Source organism: Urocitellus parryii, chromosome 4, assembly GCF_045843805.1.
Source record: "Urocitellus parryii isolate mUroPar1 chromosome 4, mUroPar1.hap1, whole genome shotgun sequence".
NCBI classification, from domain to species: Eukaryota; Metazoa; Chordata; class Mammalia; order Rodentia; family Sciuridae; genus Urocitellus; species Urocitellus parryii.
The window spans coordinates 518,600-543,469 of record NC_135534.1 but is presented as its reverse complement, the minus strand read 5'-3'; the positions used below and the strand labels follow the sequence as shown (position 1 = coordinate 543,469).

Genomic DNA, 24,870 nt, shown 5'->3' with positions numbered 1-24,870 from the left:
CCCGGCTCGGGCGGCGACTTCGGGCGGCCTCGGCCCGGCTCGGGCGGACTCTTCGGCCCCCACTTCGGGCTCGGCGCCCGGCGCTTCGGGCGGCCCCGCTCGGCGCCTTCGGGCGGGCTCGGCGGAGTCCGGATGGAGGACTCGGACTCGGCGGCAAAGCAGCTGGGCCTGGCCGAGGCGGCGGCGGTGGCGGCCGCGGCCGCTGTGGCGGCGGCGGCCGCGGCCGCGGCGGGAGGCGAGGCGGAGGAGCCGGTTCTGAGCAGGGACGAGGACTCGGAGGAGGACGCGGACTCGGAGGCGGAACGCGAGACGCGGCGGGTCACGGCTGTGGCGGTGATGGCAGCCGAGCCCGGGCACATGGACATGGGCGCCGAGGCCCTGCCTGGCCCCGACGAGGCCGCCGCCGCCGCCGCTGCCTTCGCAGGCAAGTGCGCCCGCGCCCGCTGGCCTCGCGCCTCGCCAGTTCCCGCGCCTCGCTGGTTTCCGAGCACCTGCCCCGAGCACCTTTCCCGAACACCTGCCCCAGGCTGCAGGCCTAGGAGCACCTGCCTGGTGCAGGTGCCCTGTCCGCCTGCCTTCCTCCACCGTCCTGGCCCTGCTTTTCGTGCATGCCTGTTTCCATGTGTGTCACTGTTGTTCTTCATTTTGTGCCCCTTCTGGAACCTTCTCAACACCTGCCTCCTGCCCTTTCTGCCCTCTCTTGGTCCATCCTGGAAGCTGGTGGCATAAGATGATCAAACATGGGTTTTGTCCTTGAGGAGACCCAGACGAGTGGGCATGTCCAGTTGCCTGGAATGCTCCAAGTGCTCAGGGCAAGTTCAGGTGTGGTTTTGAGAGTGAGTGATCAGGAGAGTCCTCATCCAGCGACAGCAATGCCTGTCTCAACCTGGCAGGCATCTTCCTGGCTGCCTTTCTTGTACACATCTTCTTTCCCCTCCTGCATTGCCAAGTTCTTGTTTGTGCCGCTCATAGTTTCTTGACACAGCATCCTGGATCCCAGGTTCTGTAGCACAAGGAGCCTTGAGCTGTGTAGCATCACCCTGTGGAGGTAGTGCAACCCCAGGATGCTCTCTGCCGTCAACATGTCCCTGCCCCACCCCCCACCCTGTAGAGCATCAGTCAGGTCCCTTCCCATTTGGAGCTCCCAAGTGCCCCAGCAGGACTTGCAGGTGAAGCTCAAGCCCTGGAGGAGCACTGATTGGCTGCTCTTCTTGCATCCTGAGGAGCTCTTCAGGTTTTGGACACAATGCCTGTCCTGCTATGTGGGTTTCATGATAGCTGTGGCGATCAGCTCTAGTTGACATTCAGCTCCTCTGGGTTGGGGAGGGCCCAGCTGTCCAGGTTCCACTGGTCCAGTGCTGCTGGTCTCCAGTGATTTGTCAAGCTGCTCCCAAGACTGAGGAGACCTCATGGATTTGTTGGTGCTGTCCAGCATGAACTCTGGATTGGCATTGGTATTTGGGCCATAAAATTTTTGTCCCTCTTTGCACACATTTTTCTGAATGTACAAAAGAAATGTGATGCCATTCATCATGATATCAGAGAAATATGTCTATGTTGTATGTTTCTTCTGTGGGTGAGAGAGAGAGTGATGCTGTTGATACAACCTAGGGCCCGATGCATGCCAGGCAAGTGCTCTGCCACTGAGCCACACCCCAGATTTTCTGCAGAATTTTAAGATTCTTTTAAAGATGGACACATTATCTTTATTTATTTTTATGTGGTGTTGAGGATCGAACCCAGTGCCTCACATGTGCGAGGCAAGTACTCTACCACTGAGCGGTTCTGCAGAATTTTATAGCTGTGTTTTTATGTGTCAGAGCATTTCAGTTTTTTTTGTTGTTGTTAAGAGATGCAAAAATCAGGGGCTGGGAGTGTGGCTCAGTGGTAGAGTGCTTGCCTAGCACGGGTGGAACTCGGTTTTGATCCTCAGCACCACATAAAAATAAAGGCATTGTGTTGTGTCCATTTACACCTAAAAAAATTTAAAGAGAGAGAGAGAGAGAGAGAGAGAGAGAGAGAGATGCAAAAATCAGATAATGCTCAGGTGTAAGTGATGCAGACAGACAGGATGCCCACCACTGGGCACATGGCTGCTTGAGCTGTCTTCAGGCTTGTATCCAGATTCGGGTCCTCAGCTTAAGTGGTCAGCTTACTTTTGGCTAAGTGGTGAGAATGAGTTAGCTGCCTCAGGGTGGCCTGATAGTGGGGACTGAGGTCAATGGGTGTGGTGGTGCAGGTTGGTGGGTGCGGCTAATGGAGGGAGGAAGACTAAGCCATCATTTGAGTATCTGCCATATGCCAGAGAGTACCCTAGGCATGGGACATTCGAGAGCCCTAGGCAACAGAAGGCAGTACTTGCCTCTGCAGAGGTGAGGAGGGCGTGGGCAAGGAGCCATGTGGCCTGTCTGGGTGATGGTAGCGGCAGGGCCCAGCAGGCCTTTGTGGAGCCCTTCAGTGCGTCTGGGCTCCTGGGAAGGGCCGACTTCCCTGTCCGAGGGGGTGGGGCACAGCAGGTCAGTGTGCTTCTCAGGAGGAAGATTTCTGGGGAAGGCCTGGAGACCTCAGCAGGGGCAGTGAACGTGCGGCTGTGGTCCCCTGTTGGGGCTGGAGCTGAGGCAGCAGAGGGACCAGGAGGGACAAGGCCAGACCTGAGGCTGCTCACCGTTGCTGGAGTGGGAGGCATTCCCAGAGGCCAAGGCCGAGGAGGATAGTCTGGACCGGATTGGACTGTGGCATTAGCCTCTTTGCAGAGGGAGACAGTTGTGGAAGAGCTGGGGCTGGCTGGGGCAGGAGAGGCCTTGCTGGGAGTGGTGCTTTCCTCCCCATGGAGCTCAGGTGACTTGGGCATGGACTGGCTATGTCCCCTGTGCATTCTGTGAGTGCTCCAGGTCCCAGAACTGGAGCACCACCACACCAAGCAGGAGTGCTTATGCTCCTGTGTAAGGACCCTTGGCCTGCCTTGTTTGTAAAGTGAGGTTTCTCATATTGCAGAAGTGACCACAGTGACAGTGGCCAACGTGGGGGCCTCTGCAGACAACGTCTTCACAACATCGGTGGCAAATGCGGCCTCCATCTCGGGACATGTTCTGGTAAGCTCTCTGGTGCCGGTGGCTCATGCTGTGGCCGGCACCCTGGGCTCCACACAGCCTGGTTGCCAAGTCCCTGCTGCAGCTCAGTGCTCAGGAGCCTACGGCTGGGCTGGGGGAGGTCAGAGAGGAGGTGCTGCCGTGAAGTTGGCCAGGAGCCTCAATTGGAGCTGAGGGCCTTGTGGTCACCTCACTGCTCAAAAAAGGAAGGTACACAGCAAGTCTGACTGCAGGAAGCGTGAAGCCCTAAGGCCTTGCCGCCTACGGCAAGTCTGGCCGGTAGTTGACCCACTTGCTTATCTTGTCCACATGGCTCCACAGATGCACAAGAGTCGGTGTGCCTCCCAGCCCTGTTCTCCGAGCTCACCTGCCTGCCATGCTCACTCCTGTCCTCTTTTTTTTTTTTTTTAAAGAGAGTGTATGAGAGAGAGAGATTTTTAAAATATTTATTTATTTATTTTAGAGAGAGAGAGAGAGTTTTTAAATATTTTTTAGTTTTTGGCAGACACAACATCTTTGTTGGTATGTGGTGCTGAGGATCGAACCCGGGCCGCACGCACATCCCCAGCCCCTCCCGTCCTCTTAAGACAAGCTGCGGGAAACCATTCCTGCTCCAAATGACAAGTGTGCCCAAGTCCTTAGCCCTTCCATGGTTGTGCTTTCTGTTTGAGGTCTTCTGGCACAGGTGGCAGAGGCTGGGAGGGCAGGGTCCTCAGAAGGGGGCTGCTTTCACGGAGCATTTTATGCTTTAGCGGACAGATTTGCAGACACTTTGCTGAGGCCACACAGGCTTAGCCCTGGCCTATCCTTGTTCTTGGCTCTGTGTCTAAGTCTCTTGGGGTCATCTCTAAAGGATCTGGGGTGTCTGGACGAGCAGCTCTTTCCTGCTGATAAATGGCAGGCGCCTTCCTGGAGGCTGCCTCCGGGTAGCGAGATGAGAGGCCTCCGAGGGCTCAGCTGACTCAGCAGGTGTCCTCTCCTCTAGTCTGGTAGGACAGCCCTTCAGATTGGGGACAGCCTGAACACCGAGAAGGCCACGCTGATCGTCGTCCACACTGATGGCAGCATCGTGGAGACCACTGGGCTGAAGGGTCCAGCGGCTCCGCTCACCCCAGGTACCAGCAGCACCTGCTCCCCAGGCCCTCTGGAGTGTTCTTTTGTTTTATGTAGAAAGTTTGGGATTCCAAATGGTAGATCTAAGTACAAAATATGGCGCTCCCCAGGCAGAGGAGGTAGAGTCCCTAACTGAAACAAGCGCACACCTGGGGAGGCAGTGCAGCCCGGTCCCGTGCCCTGAGGGCTCTGCTTGTGCTGCTCCCTCCCCACTACCTCTCTCTTCCCAGGTCCTCAGTCTCCTCCAACCCCCCTGGCTCCTGGCCAAGAAAAAGGCGGCACCAAGTACAACTGGGACCCCTCAGTGTATGACAGCGAGCTGCCTGTGCGCTGCCGGAACATCAGTGGCACGCTCTACAAGAGCAGGCTTGGCTCAGGTGAGGTCACGCGGGACCACCGCAGGGCCACGGGCGGCTGTCACGGCTCAGCACTCACTCAGGCTGAGCTGTGGGGGCCGCCCTGTGACCAGAGCCCAGGTCACAAAAGGCACTGGGCATGAACCCGAGTCATAGTGGCCTGGAACCAGAGGGGAGGTGAAGGAAAGGTAGGGTGGAACATGCTCCCCCAGAGCTGCTCAGCACAGGACTTGAGGACAAAGGGTTCTGGAAGAATCCAGATGCTAAGACAGAAGCTAAACCTGCGGCACTGTGGATCTTGCAGTGACCACATGGGGAGTGGACAGATCAAACAGGTGGTCAGAGGCACAACCATGAATGAACTCATGGCGGTTTGCCTGGGTAGCCTGTCAGGGCGACTCTAGGGAGGGTGATCAATCAGAGGCCAGGCAGGGCTGAGAGGCATCCAGGAAAGAGGTGGAAGACGAGAACACTTGGGAGGGGGACTGGCTTGGTGTCAGCCAACTGTAAGTCAGCAAGGGACCTTTTCTCCTTTCAGGTGGCCGCGGGCGATGCATCAAGCAGGGTGAGAACTGGTATAGCCCAACTGAGTTTGAAGCCATGGCAGGAAGGGCCAGCAGCAAAGACTGGAAGAGAAGCATCCGCTACGCGGGCAGACCCCTGCAGTGCCTCATCCAGGTACACAGGCCTCCTGGTGTCTCAGCACCACTCTTCAAGGCGGTAGCACCAGCTAGTCTCAGAAGGCCTGGACTGCGGGGCACCAGGGCTCAATCCAGTGTGGCCAGGCAGGATCTGACACCAGCAGCTTGCCACGTAACTGGGTGTGTCTCTTGCCATTCCCAACTTCTGAGCAGGATGATGCTGTGGTGACCTGCAGCGCAGTGGGGCTGTGGGAGCTGGTAGTGCCTGGCACAGGGCAGGCCTAGGGAGGGACCACTGCCCACAGGAAGAAGCCCAGGAGACAGCTCCTGATGCGTTGCATCCCCCTGACATCCCTGGAGGACTTGCTATTCCTGCTCAGGCTGGCTCTTGGGCTGCACTGATGGAGCGGCACCTGTAGGCTCTTGCTCCTAACAGAGAGGTGGAGCCTGTGTCCAGAATGCATTGAGACGCCAAGAAGTTTCTGGAGATCGTCATCTCTCCCATCTCAGATATCTGTCCCTGGGAGTGGTGGGTAGTGACAGAGCCACTGCAGTCCTGCGAGGAGTGGGCTGCTGGGGTCTGACTAACGCTTCAGGCACTTCTGTGTTTCAGGATGGCATTCTGAACCCTCATGCGGCCTCTTGCACCTGCGCAGCCTGCTGTGATGACATGACCCTGGTAAGTGCCAGCGTGTGCCTGCGGCCAGAGCCCCTCCATCCCCGTACCTCTGCCAAGGGCACCACCATTCTCTCCTCTGGGCATGTTTGTCCCTGGGCATGTCCCTGGTCACTTGCCTGACTGCAGAGAGTGGTGGCTTCAGGGGGGCATAGAAGCCCAGCAGTGAGAGAGGCTCTGGTATCACTGTCAGCCCAGAACCGAGAACACCCCTTTCAAATTAGCTGCAGCATACTGGCTGCAGTGGCCACACCTGTAAACCCAGTGACGCTGGGGCAGGAGTACTGCAAGTAAAGGACAGCCCCAGGATGGACTGATGTGCAGGCAAGACCATGGACAGTGCCCCGGGGTCTGTGTGCTCCAGTGAGTTACACAGGGGTGGACTGGTGGACTGGTGGGCAGCTGGGAGCAGGGACAGTACCTCGGGGGTCAGTGTGCTCCAGAGAGTCACACAGGGGTGGACTGGTGGGCAGCTGGGAGCAGGGACAGTGCCATGGTGGTCAGGTGTATTCCAGTGAAGCAGGTAGGGATTTGTGCACTGGAAATGGAAAGTGCAGATGGGGGAATTCAGAGATGTGGATTTTCAAGAGACATACCACGGGCTGGGGCTGGGGCTCAGTGGTAGAGCACTCGCTAGCACGTGAGAGGCCCTGGGTTCAATCCTCAGCACCACATAAAAATAGATAAATAAAATAAAGATATTGTGTGCAACTACAACTAAAAAACAAATGTATTAAGAGAGAGAGAGAGAGACTACATCCACGTTGGGAAACAATAGGAAGATTCTAGTTTTTCAGATTGATGGATAGCTTAACATTTCCTGTCATGATCCTGGTAGATGCAGACAGGCTGACTCCAAAATGTTTGTGGAAAAGTAAGGAAGATGAAGTAGTTGAAGCAGTTTTGAAAGAATCTGCATGGTGACAGCACCCTGCAGGTGTCAGGTCCTAGTTGTCCGTCGGACAGTGGCGTTTGCAGGCCTGGGGTCTGGAGGCCAGACCTGGGTCTTTGCAGGAAGTAGCGCTGGGACCTCAGACGTCTGGGCAAGGAAGCGGCTTTGATGGAACTTGACACTGAAGGAAAGGGAATTTGAGAAGGGTCACACACTGAGTGCAGGAGCCCTCAGAAGGGAGCTGGCCCGTCATCTCTGTGGCCTAGGGCAGGTCCTTCTGGGACTGGGCTGCGCTGTCCTGGCTGCGGGTTGCCAGGAGTTCTCTTGAGCCTCCCGCCTCCCTTCTCGCCACGCCACTCGCAGGGTCCCTGGGCAGGAGCAGGAAGCCGGGATGCCTCTGCCCTCAGCATGGCACCACCCATCTGCACCTTTCTCCACAGAGTGGTCCCGTCAGGCTCTTCGTCCCCTACAAAAGGCGCAAGAAGGAGAATGAGCTGCCTGCAGCCCCAGTGAAAAAGGACTCCCCCAAGAACATCACCCTCCTTCCTGCCACAGCGGCCACTACCTGTGAGTCTTGGTAAAGACCACTCTGTCCAGCAGGGAAGTGCCCTGTCACCTCCAGCTCCACCAAAGTCAGAGAACCCCTGTTCACAGCATGGGAGGAGGGGCCACCTGGCTGCGTGGCTCTGGCCCCTCAGGCAGACAGAGCATCGGGGCAGAGGATGTGTCTGGGAGGCTGCACCCCTGTAGTGGCCAGAGCAGAGCACAGGAAAGGGGCCAGAGATGAGATGCACCCTCCAGGGCACAGTCCTGCAGATTCTTCCACCTGCCATGCCCACTCGGGCACAGGAATGTCTGAGGCCCAAGCCCTCACAGTCCCTTGGCTCCGCAAGCCTACCTCTGATGCTGTGGCATTGGGACACTCTCGTTTCTTAATTCAAGAAAATTATTTAAGATTTTGTTTGGCTTTTAAGGTGTGAGTCTGGTTCATAGTCAGAGCTTCATGGGATGGGGTGGGGTGGGGTGGAAGTGTGTCCTTGGCTGTCTGGTATTCTCCCAGGGCCTCTGAGTTTGCTGGCTGCCCATTGTCCTTCCTGCATCCTGATGTCCCTGAGCTCACTCTGGTTCGGCTCCTGGGGACTTTCTGAAATCTGCCCTCCCGGGGAGTGGCATGTGTACAGGGCCTGGCTGGGCCATTTGTAACATGTGTGCTTGCCTCTCCAGTCACTGTGACGCCCTCTGGACAGATCACTACCTCGGGAGCACTGACGTTCGACCGGGCATCCACCGTGGAGGCCACTGCTGTGATATCTGAGAGCCCAGCCCAGGGTGACGTCTTTGCGGGAGCCACAGGTGTGCCTTCTCCCACCTGCCCTCTGCCCTTACCCCCAGGGTGCATCCCCCTCCACCTGAATGCCTCTTGTGGCCTCTGTGCAGGCTGGGCACAGGTGGGCAAGCTGTGGCTGTGGGCTGGTGTGACCTGGCCCAGGGTGGGCAGAGCAGGAGCTGCTTGGCATTTGCAGCTCCTGCCTGAGGCTGGGCTGAGCCGCAAGTTGTCATAAACATGCCGGAGTCCATGCTGGAGAGAGAGGAAACAGGCAGGTTCATGTTGGTCAAGTCTCACTTCACCAAGCCCCTCGAGCCCCTTTGGTCATCAAGGCAGACACGACACCCCCAGCTGTCCACAGCACCTGTGGCGGGAGCTGCAGCTTCGTGTGCAGCCTGGCGAGGTCTGCTCCTTTGTACCCAGCTGGCAGCTGAGTGCCCATCCCTTTCTCACCACAGTGCAGGAGGCCGGCGTGCAGCCCCCGTGCAGGGTCGGCCATCCCGAGCCCCACTACCCCGGCTATCAGGACAGCTGCCAAATCGCACCCTTCCCAGAGGCCGCACTGCCAACCTCTCACCCCAAGATAGGTGAGTTTGTAGGAATTCACGTACGTGCAGGTCATCACCCTCAGAGCTGGCAGGGTCTGGCCCACTGCCTGTGTTTGTAAATAGTGTCATGGAACACAGCCGTGCCCTTCAGTGTGTGTGCTCAATGGCTGGCTGTTCCCGGGAGACCAACAGGCCAGAGCCTGCACAGGCGTCACCTGGCCTCCTGCGAGGAGGGGTGTGTTTGCAGGCTCTCGTCCAAAGAGGTCAGGCAGGTCCTGGGCGAGTTGTCTCTTCAGAGCTGGCTCAGGGCAGCATCTTTGGAGAACCAAGGCCAGCGTCTGCATCCTTGCGGCTGAGAGCCCAGGATCCTGCCTCTGTGTGTGTGTGTGTGTGTGTGTGTGTGTGTGTGTACACCACTGAGTGAGGTGGAGTGAACCCAGGGATGCTCTACCACTGAGCTACATCCGCAGCCCTTTTTAGTTTCTATTTTGAGACAGGCCTCACCAATTCGCCATAGGTGCTATTTAACTGTGTCTTCCTTAGTGAGGCCTTGTCTCAAAATGAGCTAGGATGAGGCTCAGTGGCAGAGTGGCCCTGCCAGTACAAAACAAATAGCCAACCTGTGATCCTTCTGCCTCAGCCTCGAGTCAGCCACCCTGGCTAGCTTTTCTCTTTTTTTCTTTCTTTTTTTTTTGGTACTGGGGATTAAACCCAAAGGGCTTTATTTCTGGGCCACTCTTTTTAAAATTCTAAAAAAAATTTTTATTTTGAGACAGGGTGTCACTAAGCTGCTCAGGGCCTTGTTATATTGCTGAGGCTGGCATTGAACTTGCGATCCTCCTGCCTCGGCCTCCTGAATCACTGGGATGGCAGGCCTGCACCACCACAAGTGGTTCCACCTGGCTATCTTTTAAAAACTCAGAAATAATCTCAAATATACAAAAAGGTTGCAAACACAGTATGAGAACCTTTCTCCTAAACCATTCGAGAGTGAGTTGGTGACGTACCCTGGAGAGCACCGCTGTTTTCCTAGAAATGGGAATTGATGGGACACTCGGGAGAGCATGGCCTGTGGCTCCCCAGACTTGGTGAACTGGAGGTTCCACCCTCCACGCCTGGAGCTGGGGAGAGCTGAGTGGGTGGCCCTCCCCTGGGGACACATCTGTGGATGTGGCTGCTCAGTGCCTCCCTGGAGCCCAGGATCTCCTCCAAAGTCAGCAGGCAACCCTGACTTTGGTCAGGAAGGACCTGTAGGAGGCCAGCTGAGGCCAGTCAGTGTGGACGCAGTGCTTCCTGTGGGTTCCCTGGGCCATGACCACAGCTGTTATTACCTGTACTCAGCAGGGTCCCCTGAGGGACCTCCCTGAGGAGGCTGGTGGAGCCCAAGCTCTCAGCTGCCTCTGGTTCTCTGCCTGTTTGGGTTCTGGCCCGGAATGTGCTGGAGATGTTTCAGGTCTCTGTCCCTCTGGAGCCTGCCCCTGCTGAGTCCCCAGATCCCATGAACATGGTGTGTCTTAGCCAGGTGCAGTGGTGCACAGCTGTAATCCCAGTAGCTTGGGAGGCTGAGACAAGAGGATTGTGAGTTTTGAGCCAACCTCAACCATTTAGCAAGGCCTTAGTCAACTCAGTGAGACCCTGTCTCTAAAATACAAAATAGGGCTGGGATGTGGCTCAGTGGTTAAGTGCCCCTGAGTTCAATCCCTGTTCAAAAAAAAAAAAAAAAAAAGACTACGTCTGTCCCAGACCATCTAGTGACCTCGCAGTGGGAGCTGGAAGGAACTGGGTTCCCGAGGGCGGGAGGTTAGCCTGCCACTCGCTGGTGCCCCAGTGCATGTTGCTATTGCGCCAGGCCTGCCCCAGGCCTGCCCCAGGACTGCCAGGTGGGCCTGCCCATTCGCACAAGCGTCTCTGTCCTGCAGCAGCTGGGGGCTTGTGGGGTCTCTAGGTCCAGTCCAGGGTTCCAGGGTTCCTTCAGTCTCCTCTTGGCATCTGTGTGACAGGCTTCTCTAGCCATGAGGAACGCTACTTGGTGTCCTTAGTGAATCCCTGCATCTAACTGGTGCTGGGAAGGCCGTCCTGTGCACAGCCATGGTGCTGCAGCCCTGGCTCTCCTGTCGGTGGCCCTGGCTGAGTCTCCTGGCCCGACCCGGGCCCTGCCCTCCTGGACAGTCTCCTGCATCTCACGTTGCCTGCCCCAGGGACATGGGCCTGCAGGTGCCCACCCTATCTGCGCACACCAGGGCTCAGCCAGGCTTCTAGTGACAGCATTAGGAAGGTGCCCTGAGAAGCTAGGCAGGCATGTTGGAAACAGATGGGTGGCTGTCCCCGAGTGTGGCAAGAGATGTGGGCCACAGAGTGTGCCCTCTGGCCTTGCCAGCTAGTGCTCATGATTCCCGTCTGTCTCATTTCCCTGCTGCAGTGCTGACGTCACTGCCGGCCTTGGCCGTCCCACCCTCCACACCCACCAAATCCGTCTCCCCCACGGTGGTCACTGGGCTGGAGATGTCAGAGCAGCGGAGCTGGCTATACCTTGAAGAGATGGTCAACTCTCTGCTGAGCACCGCGCAGCAACTGAAGACACTGTTGGAACAGGCCAAGCAGGCCAGCTCCTGCCGAGAGGCTGCAGCGACCCAGGCCCGGATGCAGGCTGATGCAGAGCGGAAAGAGGTAGACAGCAGCCGTCCTCCCGCCCAGGCCAGCTCTGTGGTCCCCATGACGTCCTGCTGCCTCCAGGATCCCTGGGGCGGACGGCTTTTGGGTTCTGTAAATAAAATTGGTTACTTTGGGCTGGGGATGCAGCTCAGTGTAGAGGTATGTGGGAGGCCCTGGGTTCCATCTCTGGGACCAGGAAAAAAAAAGGTTTGCTTGATACAGAGGGAGAACACGCACGCCCAGGGGACGTTCAGCTCCCAGGTGACCTCGGTGCCCACACCCCTGACTGTGGTCAGGATGTGCTGCCTGCTGCCATAGCAGGTCTACCAGGGCCTGGGAGCTCGACGCGCTCGACGCCCAGCTTCACCCTACTTATCAGCACTTGTCTCGTTTGTCTTGTGCTGGGTTGGAACCGGGGGCCCAGGCAGGCGCCCCAGGCAGGCACTCTGCCCAGAGCACCCTGGCCCTCCTTGGCCCCTTTGTCCAAGGACTTAGATGATGGAGGGCTAAAACCTCCAGGGCTTGAGGACCATGCAGCCTGAGGAGGATTCTGGCAGAGCCCCTCCACCCTGGTGGTATAGCGGCTGCTGGGCCCAGGAGGTGGTGGGAGGTGGCCAGTCAAGGGCAGGAGGAGGGTGGGGGAGCTTGGGGGCAAAGGGCTTTGAACTCTAGCCTCTCCAGTTAGCAAATGGGGCGGGAGGCAAGCAGGCGGTTCTCTGGGCTGTGCAGGGAGCCCTGGTACCCGTTCTGCCTTCTCGGTCAGAGGGGAGAGATTCAGTCCTCATCTCTGAGGGGTTTGAGATGAGGAGCAGAGAGCATTTAAAACACGCGAGGCAAGTGCCATCCTGAACAGACACACTGTGCTGGACCACTGCGGGGGGGCTCATCCTCTAGCCAAAAGACGGGGGCACTCCTGGGCCTGGTTGTTTTAAATATTGGGGTGGAGTATAGTCGTGGGCTTTGCCAGGGTGTCATGGTCACAGGGGACATGCCAGGCAGCTCCTGGTGCACTGTCCAGCAGTCCCAGCCCTGGACACCAGGCTGGCCCGGTTTCTGCCGTCAGGTCAGCTCTAGCCTCTGGCACTTTGGCCAGTGGCTCAGGCAGTGTGCACTTGGGGCCTGCACTTCCCAGGTGTGGGGCCCATCCTTGATTTGCATGTCATTCCATGGGCTGTCTGGTTCAGTGGACTGGGGTGCTGAGCGTCGCCTGGGGTCTCAGGTGACCTTCGCGGTGGGTGTAAAGAAGGTGCTGGCTGTCTCTCGCCTTCGCGGCGGGTGTAAAGAAGGTGCCTCTCAGTCTTCGGCAGGAGCGCAGGTTGTGCTCTGTGCAGTGTGTGCTCCACCTGGGTTTCAGTGACTAAGGGAAGGGTCCTGCTCAGCCTGCTCAGGTTCCTGTTGGTCTGCACCTGGCGATGGCCAGCCGCGTCTTCTGGGGTGGAGTCAGTCGCAGGCCCTGGGCCTGCCTTTCCCTGCAGAGGGCTCTGTCTCGCTGGAGTCAGCCCAGAGGACCATGTTGGGTATGGTGGAATCCTGGTCAAGCTCACCATGTTGTCAGCATCTGCAGAGGCGGTGCCTGGCCTACGGGTCATGTGACTGACAGTGGCCGCCCCTCTGGTTGCCAGCAACCTGGCTTACCCGAGCCTTCAGGGACTCCTGTGCCCGTGGTGCAGAGCTGCCGGCTGAGATGTGGTTTCCTTCAAGTGCCCCAGGTCCTCAGAGACAGGGCCGGCATGACATGCGGTGCCACCCGTGTAGGAAGCAGGCCAGTGTGGGCAGTACCTGGTGTGCCAGACAGGGCAGCAGACCTGGGGTTGGCTGGCGAATTGGTTCAAGAATCTGGAGCAGGGGCTGTGGCTGTGGGCATCTTCTGCAGGTTCTTGGGGCAGGTGGGTGGTGATGGAGCTGGAGCCCGGGAAGCTAGTTGGCCTTGGAGTGGGAGCTGTATTGCAATGGGAGTTGTGGCTAGGCAGACACCCCTCTCCAGGGTCAGCAGGCTGAGGGCCAGAGCCTCAGGACGTGGGGGGAAGGATGTGTGGGGCAGCTTTGCTAGGGTGGACATGTAGCACCATTCTTTGAATACCTCCTGTGCCCCATGCTCCATTGCTGCCGGTCACAGGCCCAGCGGCCTGTAGTAAGAGCACTGCAGGCGGGGTCAGCACTCGCAGCCGCCTCCCTGTTCGGCCAGGCCAGGAGACGGGCCTCTCCACAGCCCTCTTTCTTTTCTCTAGCTGGGCTGCTGTCATCGCTCAGGCACGTGCTCGCAGGTCCTATCTCCTGCCGTCTCTGGGGACTGGTCACCCTGTCGAGGGGACTCTGCCCTCCCATTTTTGGGCTCCTTGGACTTAGAGCTTGGACTTGGTCCCTCTCTGGCTTGTGCAGTCTGGATCCAGCCGGGAGGTGTGGCGGTGCTCTTGAGAGGTTCATGTGGAGTCCCTGTGCTCCAAGGCTGGCCCTGAGCGCCTGGGCTCTGGGGCTCTGCCTCTGCCTCTTAGATGCTGAGACCTTCACGTGAGTGTCGGGAGCCAGGGGGCCAGGTGTGAGCTCAGGTCTGGTGATCAAGCCTGCGCCAGGGCTGGGGCTCCCAGAACTGGCCTCAGTGCCCACTGGTGTGTGACCCTGGCCATGTGGTTAGTGGAGACAGCTCAAGGCACTGAAGGGACTTGGGAAGGTTGAGGGCCTCATCCCCAGCTGCTTCTGGGCATGGCCTCATGCACATATGACCCTGCTGACCAAGTCAATGGTGGCCTGACTGCTGTGGGGACATGGCCACAAGGCTGGACAGGAGGGCAGTCACTGGGGCCTGTGAAATGGTGAACTGGTTAGAGCTGCATGTCCCTGGAGATCCAGCTCCGCCGGCCTCTTCGGGGAGGGGTGCTGCGGCACAGGGGTGGCACGGCCACATATGGCCTTCGGAGCGGAGCAGAGTCTGCAGGCCACGGGGCTGCAGGAGGTAGGCCCCCTTGCCAGCGTGAAATCAGATTTAGTCCAGCTGAGCTAGTAAGGGGATTTTTGCCAGTTTTAATGGAAACCTTGCATAATTAGTTCTGTAGAGACTAAGCAGGGCAGAGCAGATGCCCTGGGCTGTCCAGGGTACAGCGTCCAGCAGGCATTGGCTGAGTGGCCGTGGGGTCTGGAGTCTGAGCCACAGCCCTGGCTTGGGGTTGGCCAGGCTGCCGTGGCCAGTCCCAGTCCCTACAACCTACCCCTGCTTCTTTGGCTCTTTCTCAGCCACTCTCTGGCCCTCACAACGTCCTCTGTGCAGGTCCAACCTGCCTTAGTAAGCCGTGCAGGCAGGAAGAAGAGCCTAGAGGCGTGGGCTTGTGGTTTCCTGAAGAGTGCAGCAGGAGCAGGGCCCCGAGCCTCGAGGTGCATGGGCGTGTGGCTTTGGCCTCTGAAGCCCTGGCACCCACCTGCAGGGTAGCACAGTGGACAGGCACCAAGAGCTGCCCACAAGAAGGCGGCTGCCTGTGACCGCCCTTGGACGCAGGCAGGACACAGGATAGCTGCAGCCAGGAGTATGGCCCTGTGCTGTGGTCTGTCTCCAGTCACTCAGAAGACAACTACTGACCAGCCTACTGTCACCGCCGAACCCAAGTCCCAGCCAGCTCCTTGGAAGCCCCTGCCTGGTAGTGGTGGAGCTACCCAGAAATGCTGTCCCCAGAGCCTCAGGAGGGAGCTGTCCCTAGGAGCTGTGTTATGGTGGGAGGAGGGCCAGGCAGGGTGAAGGCAGAAGGGTCAGGTACAGAGGCCCTGTAGTTCCCACCCCGGGCAGACCCACTAGGCCACAGGCAGAGCCGCCCGTGGCCATGGATCTGAAGTGTGCGAGGCTGGCCACAGCGGTTTCTTGGTTTCGCAGGCAGGGCGGCTCTGGCCCGCCCTGGGACGTGCTGTTGGACTGATCCCTTGATCTGCTTAGGCCTGCGCCCCGGCTTTCAGATCCACTGCTGGGTGGGGGCTTCCTCTGCTCCCTTTGCTTCCGTTGGTGTGGGTGCCTGCTCTGTGCAGTCCTGGGCCAGTGGCCATGACGGAGGACACTCAAGGCTTCCCCTGCCATGGGGTGCCAGCAACCACCTGGCCATTCGGGGCAGGCCAGGCCTGTCTGTCAGGGCCCTGTCTAGCCACCTGGTGTGAGTGATGGGTCTGGGCCTCCTGGTTTCAGTTCCTGGGTTCTGGGAAGGCTCTAGCAGTTCTCCTGAAGCCCTGGCCCTGGCCACTCCCATCTCACTCCTGCCCTCTGTGCAGCCCCTGTGGAGGCCAAGCCTGTGTGTGGGGGAGGGCTGCTGCCTCTGGTTCAGGCCCCAGCTCTGGAAAAGGAGCCCCTGGAACTGGCCCTGTGGGTCCAAAAGGGCACATGGCCCTCTGCTCTGAGCCTCCGTTGTCCCTGCAACAGCCATGGGGCCAGCAGGCTGTAGAGCCCCCCAGGCCCGCGGAGAGCCCACCAGGGAGTGCGTGCCCCTTGAGACACAGGAGTCCCCTACAATCCCCAGGGACATCCCTCCAGCTAGGGCTGCTCCAGGGGAACCGTTCAGGGACAGGTGAGGCTGGAGGTGGGCTGAGGACACGGTGTGTGGTGGCCGGAGGCGCCTGTGTGGCTGTGGCGGCTCTGAGACGGGCTGTCTGACGGAAGCTCCACCTGGCTGGGTGGACGCACTCACACCGTGGTGACTGGGGAGTTAATGGGCAGTTGCAGGTGACTTTTTCATCTCACGGTTCTCGGTGGCTCTTGGGAGGAGCTGCCTCGCCACCACCGCTCTTAATGAACTCCAAGCCAGTCACCTGGGCAGAGCCCATGAGGCGGCTGCCCCTGCTCCTGGTTGCTGCTGCAGCGTGATCAACACCCTGGCCACCTGGGTGCTGTGCAGGCGGACAGTCTCCTGGGGCCTGGGGCAGCAAGTCTCAGATGCCCTCATGGTTGGGCCAGAGGTGGGGCTCCCTGTCCGTGGCAGACGCCAGTCCTCTTGCTGGCTGCCTGCTGTCCCGGGACCCTGAAGGCGGGCCTCTGGGGCATGGCCCACCAGCTTGAGCTGCTTGGTGTGGGGGTCCAGGGCTGCAGCCTCCCAGCTGGGGGCTCCCACAGGCCCGGCACTGTGTGTGTCCATGGCCTCCTCATCTGTGTGCTTTGAGACCTGTCGTGAAAAACCACTTATAGTGTCCTGAGATTTCCCACAGGTGTCTGGAACCTTCTAACAGGGCTGGTTGGCATGGCCAGGCGGCGCGCCATGGTTGTCCCCAGGGCACCTGCACTTCCTCTACCGTGGAGAAAGCCTGTTTAGAATAAGCTGGTCCTGAGGCCCAGTGCAGCAGCCACCCCTGTACTCCCAGCAGCTCGGGAGGCGGAGGCAGGAGCACTGCAAGTTTAAGGCCAGCCTCAGCACCTTAGTGCAGCCTTGTCTCAAAACTGAAACTTATGAGGTCTAAGGACGGGGCTTAGTGGTAGAGCACCCCTGGATTTGATCCCCACTGCCACCAAAAAATAATGGGAGAAGCAGTTTGTCTTGGTCACCAGGTGGTTTGAGTTCCTTGTTCCTCACCCCTGCCACCTGAGAACCTGGCAGCCTCCCCTGAGGTCCTCTCCCCGAGGGGTGGCTCTAGCAGGACGAGGACCACATCCCATCTTCCCACATCCCTCGTGGCTTCCCGACATCCACGAGACCCTGTGGTCTCCGCAGCCTCCCTCCCCTGGGCCAGGGGGTCTGCCTGGTGTGTCTCTGTGGAGTGGCTCTCTCTGTGGACCTGGTCTCCCAGTGAGTCCAGGCAGTGGGCAGGCAGAGCTAGGGAGAATTCTGGAATTCCTCTGATGGGAGATTTGCTCTTCCCCCCATTTGTTGGGTCACTTATTTCTAGCAGGAAGGGCCCAGGGCTGGGATCCTGGCTCCAGAGTGCTCTGGCACACCAGCACGGGCTCCTGATGCTGGTGCTACAGGACACATGGGGCGGCTGCATCCCTGCCCCAATCCTGAGTCCCCACTTCCCCAGAGCCTCTGGCTCCTGGGATGGTGACCCCAGCTCCTGTAGCCTGTGGCTCTGTGTGTGGCCTTGTTCCAGGGGCACGTGCCCCTCAGTGTGGGTGGATTCTGAAACCTGGGTTCTCCCTGGAGTCTCTCCCTGGGTCTCAGGTTCTTGAAGCCTTCTGTCATCTAAGGTGGAGCAGGAGCACGTGGTCAGTGCCCAGATTCCGCTGGGTCCTGCACTCTGGAGTGAGTGGGTGCTGAGGTGCTGGTGGCCGTGAAGACAGCGCCTGGCAGAGGGTGGCTGGGGTTCAGAGCAGAAGGCGCAGGCCGGTCTGCAGAGCCGAGTGGAGCAGCACTGTCACCTCAAGTGCCTGGCTTCCTCGTGTGGGGCCACAGTCAGATCTGAGGTCTCCACGGAGCCCCTCCCGCCAGGGGGCTGCTCGCGGGGGCCCAGCTTCTGTGCACTGACGCTTCTTGTCCTCCTTGCAGCAGTCCTGCGTCAACTGCGGCCGGGAGGCCCTGAGCGAGTGCACCGGCTGCCACAAGGTCAACTACTGCTCCACCTTCTGCCAGCGCAAGGTAGTGTCTCTGAGGGCCCACCCTCCCCGGCACGGAGCTGAGTGGGCGCCTGGCAGCCCTCTGCCGCCCTATTCCTTGGGGTCTCAGTCCTCCATGGCTGTCCAGAGCCTGCTGCTGCCTGCAGCCTCGGCCCCATTCTCTGCAGAGGGCCAAGGGCTCCCTTGACCCTCAGCCTCCCTGGTCCCCAGGGTCCTCCTCTGCCTGTGATGACAAGGCAGCCAGGACCAGTCTGCTCCTGTGTGAGCCATGGGTGGAAGTTCAGTCCCAAGGACGGGTCACGGCATCCTGTGGCAGTGCCCGGGCCAGGCAGGCCTGGAGCCAGGCAAAGGGGCACCTACCCTTTCTGCATGCAGGGTGGGCTGCTGGTTCTGAGAGGCTGAGGGAGGTGTCCCCCGCCCAGCAATGCTGCAGCCTCCCGATGTCCTCTGTGTCCTCAATCAGTGCTTGGAGGCAGGTAAGGAAGACTTGTTCTGAGGTGGCCCGAGGTGGCCAGGGCGACCCTGCTCTGCCCTCCTCACCTGCTGGCTGGGCACTGCTTTCTGCAGGTACAGTTAGGGTGAGTGCTGTCAGAGCTGGGCCTGCCTCGCCCCTCCTAGGCCAGCCGGTAGCCGCTGGCCACATTTCTGTGGCTGGTCCTGGGGAGCACCTCAGCCTCGTCCTTGTGGCTCATCTCCCAGGCAGAGCAGCGTGCCCTGTTCTTCATAGGGCATTTCCTAAAGGACAGGCCTGCTGTGGGAACGACAGGTCTGTCTTCCCGCTTGCTCTGTGGGGACGAGAGGGAGGGAGGAGGAATGCTGACCCCTGGTCTGATGGCAGGGAGAGGGATGCCAGGCGCAGCTTGTTCTCTCACAGGCCTGTCCCCGTGGCCCCTGCTCTCTCGTTCTGCTTTGTGCCCATTTGAAACTGCCCCTCAGTTAAGAAGGCAGGACAAGAGACCTGGTCCTAGGTGGCCCACCCTGCCTCTGCAGGTAGCTCCTGCTGGCAGACCCCTCCACCAGGACCCACGGCCAGGGGCTCTCTGAAGCCCACCCATCTGGACAGGAGTGCACAGGTGGGGCAGGTCAGGGGTGGGCCAGGCCGCGCAGAGCCAGGCTGGAGTGGCCTGGGGACCTTCAGGTGCGCAGTGCCCACTCGGGCAGGAACCCAGGCCGTCCTGTCAGCCCCTGGAGGGGCACTGCTGCATGGCCCTCGTGGCCGTGGGCAGGCACAACCTGCTTCCCCTGCAGGCTGCTCACCCAGGGTCGGGAAGCAAAGCTTACAGCCTGTGTCCCTGAGCCCCCTCACCCACCTTTTGCAGAGTCGACCACCAGGGTCGTCCTCTGCACTCGGGCGCAGCCACCTCAGCCAGCGCCGGGGTCCTAGCTGTGCACAGGAGGGTGGCGCTTCTCCCTAGTGCTAGGCACACCACCACAGTGACCAGGTCAGCCAGGTGACAGGTGCCCTGAGGTCACCGGCAGGTGTGCTTGTTGACAGAAGACCCATGACCTGCAAGGAGCACCTGAGGTTGATCCTCCCTCAACCCAGTCCATAAGACCCACGCGGTTCTCGAGTTAGTGGAGAGGGTCTCGGAGTGACCACCAGACAGGACCTGAAGACCAAGCCGGCTGCTCTTCCTCACCAGTCACAGCTCCCGGCCTCACTGACCCGGGGCTCTCCTCACGCCCACTTTTCAGCTCAGACCCTGAGGGAGCCATGTGTGATCTTTATACCACAATGTCCACCCAGTCCAGGCCCCCGGGATTTCTGCCTAGCTCCAGGGAGAAGGACTTTCCTGTGGCCTCTGCTGTGCAGACCATGGCCTGCGGGACGGTGAGGTGGCCAAGCTCCTCTGGCATGCCCATGTCCAGCTCACCCCTCGGCAGCACTGGGTGCCCAGTGGTTCTTTCCTCAGTGCCTCTGTTGGGAGTTGGTTGGCCATGTCACAGGGCTTATCTCTGAACCCAGCCCTGCTGTGCTGGTCACAGACTCTCCAGCACAGTCACTCTGAGGTATGGGTGGTGGGAAGCTGGGGTCCTGCCGTGCTGCCTCTGGTCCCCCGCGGCCTGTGGCTTCTGAGACCTCCTCCGACTTCTGGGAAGCAGCGTGCTGGGCGGGGCTGCACCTGACCGTGGTGCCCGGGAGTACCCGATGTCCTTAGGTGTCTGTCAGATGTCCTGGGCACACCTCACAGCTGTCCTTCTGACTCTGTCCCACGGCAGTTGGTTTGTCCGTGTCTTGTACCTGGTATTGAACCTGGGGCCCTCATCACCCAGCCACATCCCCTGCCCTTTTGTTTTTTATATTGAGACAGGGTCTCGCTGAGCTGCTGAGGGCCTCACGAAGTTGCCATCCTCCTGCCTCAGCCTCCAGAGCTGCTGGGATTGCAGGCGTGGCCCCCACGCTCAGCCAGAGTAGTTTGTTTTGGATGCTGCTCTGCCCCGACCTCGTTTCCCGGTCGCTCGCTGCCAGTGTGAGGAGACAGTGGACTTCTGCTGCCTGTCCCCTTGTCCTGACTCTGGTGTGTCTCGCGGCTTCACCAGGCTCCTCGGTGCTGGCCCCTCCGCTGTGGCCGGACGCCTTTCTCTTTCCCCCGCTCTGACTGCACCCATGGGCCCTCCAACGGGTCACTGGAAAGAGGGGGGAGAAGTTCCCACCTGGCCCCACGTCAGGGCAGGTCCACTCTCCACCAGGTGTGAAGTGGCCTCAGGGTTTCTGTGAGTGTCTTTATCAGAAGAGGACACTTCCCCAGTTCCCCGCCGTGAGGGTCACAGGGACAATGTCACAGCCAGGCTGACGCGTCATCTCACCAGGACGGGGCGGGGACTTTGTGAGGCGGACTGTGTGTCCTGGTGCCTCGCAGGGTGGACGCTGGGCCGGAGGGTGCCCTTCTGCTCTGCCTTTGGGCGCCGGGAGCCTGAGAGACCCTCTGGGCCTTCCTCAGGCGCTTCCTCACGACCCCCCGTCCCTCTCGGTCCCTCTCGGGCCGGGTCGGCCGTCTGGGTTTCTGGGACTCTGTCCACCCCACAGTCGTCGGATGTCAACTTGCCCCACGTGTCCCTTAGGGTCTTTGGGGGTTGTTTCTTGGTACTTGGAATTAAACCCAGAGTGCTTTACCTCTAAGGCGCATCCCGTGCCTGCACACCCTCCCCTTGTTTTTTTAATTGTGAGACAGGGTCTCATTAAGCTGTTAGGGTCTCCGTAAGTTACTGAGGCTGAACTTGAACTTGTGACCTCCTGCTTCAGCCTCCTGAGTTGCAGGGATTCTGTGGACCACTGTGCCCAGCTGGATCTTTTAAACTTTTATGTGGTGTTGAGCCAGCGTTTTCATCACTGTGACCAAAAGACCTGATAAGAACAACATAGAAGCTGGGCACAGTGGCGCACACCTGTGATCCCAGAGACTTGGGAGGCTGAGGCAGGAGGACTGTGAGTTCAAAGCCAGCCTCAGCAACTTAGCGAGGCCCTCAGCTACTCAGCGAGACCCTGTCTCTAAATAAAATATAAAAAATAGAACTGGGGATGTGGCTCAGTGGTTAAGGCCCCTCAGTTCAATCTCTAGTACCAAAAAAAGAACATAGAGGAAGAAATGTTTATTTGGGGCTTATGGTTTCAGAGGTTCAGTTCCGTTGGCCACCTCTGCTTCTCTGGTGAGACCAAGCATTACTCTGGAAGGCTGTGGAGGTGGAGGTAGGAGGCAGCTCAGAACCTGGCATCGGGGAGCAGTGAGAGCAACGTGCACCAGGGTAAAAGGCACACCCCAAGGCACACCCCAGGGGCCTGCTCCTGGCACGCCACTGCTGCCATCCACGTCCTTGTTCCCATCCATGTCCTCAGGCTGCGCTTCTCCTGAGCACCACGAACACGGGACCGCCTCTGCCCCTGTGCGTCCTGCACACGTGAGCGCTCCCTCCCGTCCAGACCCCCGAGTGGGTCGAGGGTGAGGCCTCTTTCCTGGCTGGTCCTGCCATACGGGACTCTCCAGGCCTGTCGCCTCTGCTGATCTGTCAGCGAGCCGGCCCTGGGGTCTTCCTGGGCCAGGGTCTTCCTCCCTGCCCTCCCCTGTGCTGTCCCTCCTCCCTGTGTGGCGCGTTGGTGCGAGGTGAGCATGTACGTCACTGAGCGCCGTCTCCTTGACATGCAGGCTCAGAGGGACGCAGGCTGAGGCCCTGCCGCAGCTGTCGCATGCAGTCAGATCGGCTCTTTCCCTTAGGTCCAGACAGTTCTTCCCAGGGCTGGCACAGTGTGTCCACACCCAGAGACAGGCGGACTTTTTTAGCTTAAGTTTTCCTGGGATTTCTTCTGTGATGAATGAGTTACTTAGAAGTGTGTTGATTTTCGAATATTTGTGAATTTCCTGACCTGCCTGCTGCTGTCCACGTCCAGCTCCCTGCCTGTGTGGTGTGGAGGACACCCTTGCAGGGTGCCTGCACCCTCAGGCTTCCTGAGCGTGTCCCAGGGTGCAGTGTCCAGGGCTGGTGGTCTTTATGGCTCAGGCTGGTGCTGGTGTTGAGAGTGAGTGTCCAGGTTCCTCCTGTCTCAGATTGGTGGCTCTTGGATGTGCACTGGGGCCTGTTGTGGGCAAGCAATGTGTGGTTCTCATCTTGGACTCCTGACTCGGCCTCTGCCATTCTGGGTGGCCCTGCACTCCGAGGAGCTCCTGGGCTGCCTGGCCACGGTCTCCCGGGGCCACACGTGGAACTGAGGGCGCTGAGCAGCAGCTGTCCGTGCGTCTGCACTCAGCGTGGCTCCTCTTTCTCCTCCTTCTCTTCCTCTTTTTCTTTTGAAAACAAATTCATTTTTAAATATAATCAGAAAAATCATGTTTAAACTTGGAATCCTTCCTTTGTGAATTTAACTGGATCCTATGATCTTAGATTCTAATTTCAGTCATGCAGTCTTTTCCTACTCATTCCATTTCCAAAATTCTCCCCATCATCATTTGCATGTCAACAGCAGTTTCCTCAGGAATCCCATCTGTCCCAAGTTCTTGTGGGCTAAAGGCGCCATTCTTTTCTGTAGTTCAGAAACACTGCCAAGGCCTCTTCTTCATGAATTTCCTGACCCTGTCCCTCAAATAATGCAAGTCCTGCAGCAGCCCTGCCACAGCCTCGGGGGTATGAGCTTGAGAAGTCAACGCTGGGGAGGCGGGGAGACCCACTCCCCTGCTGGGTGCTGGGTGCTGGGTGCTGTGTGTTGGGACAGGTTTTCTGGTGGGCGCAAGGATTCCGTCACTGCTTCACTCTTCACGGTCCCCGTGGTGTGTGGGGCCCGTCGTGGCTGACCTCTGATCTCTGTTGCCCCAAGAGCCTGGGCAGGTCTGGACACAGGCGGGGTAGCTCACAGGAGCTAGCCTCTGGGTGAAGGCCGCATCGCCCCCCACCACGGCCCCTCCAGGCACGAGCTGGCAGCACCATTGGCCTGTTAACACGGTGTCCCTCCTTTCAGGACTGGAAAGACCATCAGCACGTGTGTGGCCAGTCGGCAGCTGTCACCGTTCAGGCAGAAGAGGTCCACGTGGCTGAAAGTGTGATTGAGAAGGTGGCCGTGTGAGCCGCCCCACCTACCCTACCTGCCGAGAGGCCTCACAGTGGAAGCCCCCACGGACTGTGGGGGTCGTGAAGGGAACTTGCTGGACAAGTTATCCACGGACTCCGAGTGGACTCGGAGTGGACCCTGCCCTGCAGATGAGCTCTTGCCACCCAGAAGCCCTGAGGAGGTTCTGTGGCACTGTGGGCGGGACAGGGTCCCTGCCCTCAGGGTGCTCTCCCGGGATCATGAGCGTCAGGCCTGGCCAGGTGTGTGTGTGCTGTGACGGTGCACACCTGCTGTCTGTCGATAGAGTTGTAAATAAAGTCCCACCCACCCGACGGCCGTGCCAGTGTCACAGGGCCCTGGGTACAGACCGCCTTGCAGGCTCGGTCCTGTGGTCTGGATTGCATGGTGCTGGCTGCAGCTCCCTGACCCACCATGGTGAGGGTGGGCACGGGGCTTCTTTTGCTGACCACCTCTGGCCCCATTGAGGCCTCTGAGGTGACAGGGTGTCTGCCCACTGCCTGTGCCCGGCACTCACCCAAGGGCCCTCTGTCACCCACCTGCAAGGCCTGAGAAGTCCTTTGGTGGAGATGGATCTGGGAGGATTGTGGCCACCTAGCAGTGCATTTGGGCTCCCTGGCCTCCAAGTTGTGCCCACCAGCTTGGAGGCTGCTCAGGGGCCCAGAGGCAGCCAGTCCGTCTGTGTCCAGGCCCTCTGCATGTAGAGTCCTGACCTTCACTGTGTCCACGCTGTCCCTCCTCACTGCCCAGAGCCGTGCTGACAAGCCTCAGCAGGACCAAGGGCCGGAACCTCTGGGGAGACCCACTGGCTGTTTGGGCGTCCCTCTGCGCCGTTTCTGTGAGCCCTACACTGCAGGCGCCCAGAGTCCTCAGCTCTGTGCCCTCCCCTGGACTAGGGATGGTCCACTCCTGCTGCCCAGAGTCCACACCCAGCATAGCCCTGGCACCCACTGGGATATGATCTGCAGGGGCAGCAGAAGGCTCTGGCAAAAAGGGTGGGGAGCCAGGAGGCCACCGTCAGTGAGCCCTGCCCTGTCTCCCGCGGCTCAGTCCTGCCGGGCACCTGGGAGTTCCAAGGACCTGGGCTGAGCCCTCTTCCCACCAATCGGGTCCTCATGGCCGCTGATTCATTTCTGCCTGTGCTGAACCTGGTCCCCCTATACACAGGCCCTCCAGGGGGGATAAGCTGTCCCGACCTCCAGAAGCCCTCTCTGGTGGCCACGAGGGCATTGCATGGCCCTGTCCTGCCAGCCAGGCCATGGAGAGGCCACAGTGAGGTCCCATGGCACAGCGGTGGTACAAGAGGGCGGGCTCTCCCTGCGGAGATGCAGGCTGAGGTGGCAGAAGACTGCACAGTCAGCAGAGGGCCCTGCACCCAGGACGAGCCAGACCCTGAGGACGTCCAGGCCACTGCCAGCCCGGGGCGCCAAGCAGGCGCACTGGAGCACTGTCTGTGGGGCACTGCCACCTGGGCACTGTGTCCTGGAGTGATGGGCCAACCTGTACTTTGTCCT

General features: G+C 59.4%; 1 protein-coding gene across 1 annotated transcript; it reads left to right on the top strand.

Annotated features, from left to right (window-relative positions):
• The first annotated feature begins 117 nt into the window (after positions 1-117).
• Positions 118-23,670, top strand: Deaf1 (DEAF1 transcription factor). Its single transcript, XM_026379366.2, has 12 exons — positions 118-424; positions 2,995-3,092; positions 4,075-4,204; positions 4,433-4,579; positions 5,097-5,236; positions 5,813-5,878; positions 7,208-7,334; positions 7,992-8,120; positions 8,553-8,681; positions 11,062-11,309; positions 17,735-17,824; positions 23,249-23,670. Exons 1-12 carry the CDS (start codon positions 133-135, stop codon positions 23,351-23,353), a joined length of 1,701 nt encoding a protein of 566 aa, XP_026235151.1. The 5' UTR covers positions 118-132; the 3' UTR covers positions 23,354-23,670.
• The last annotated feature ends 1,200 nt before the right edge of the window (positions 23,671-24,870 follow it).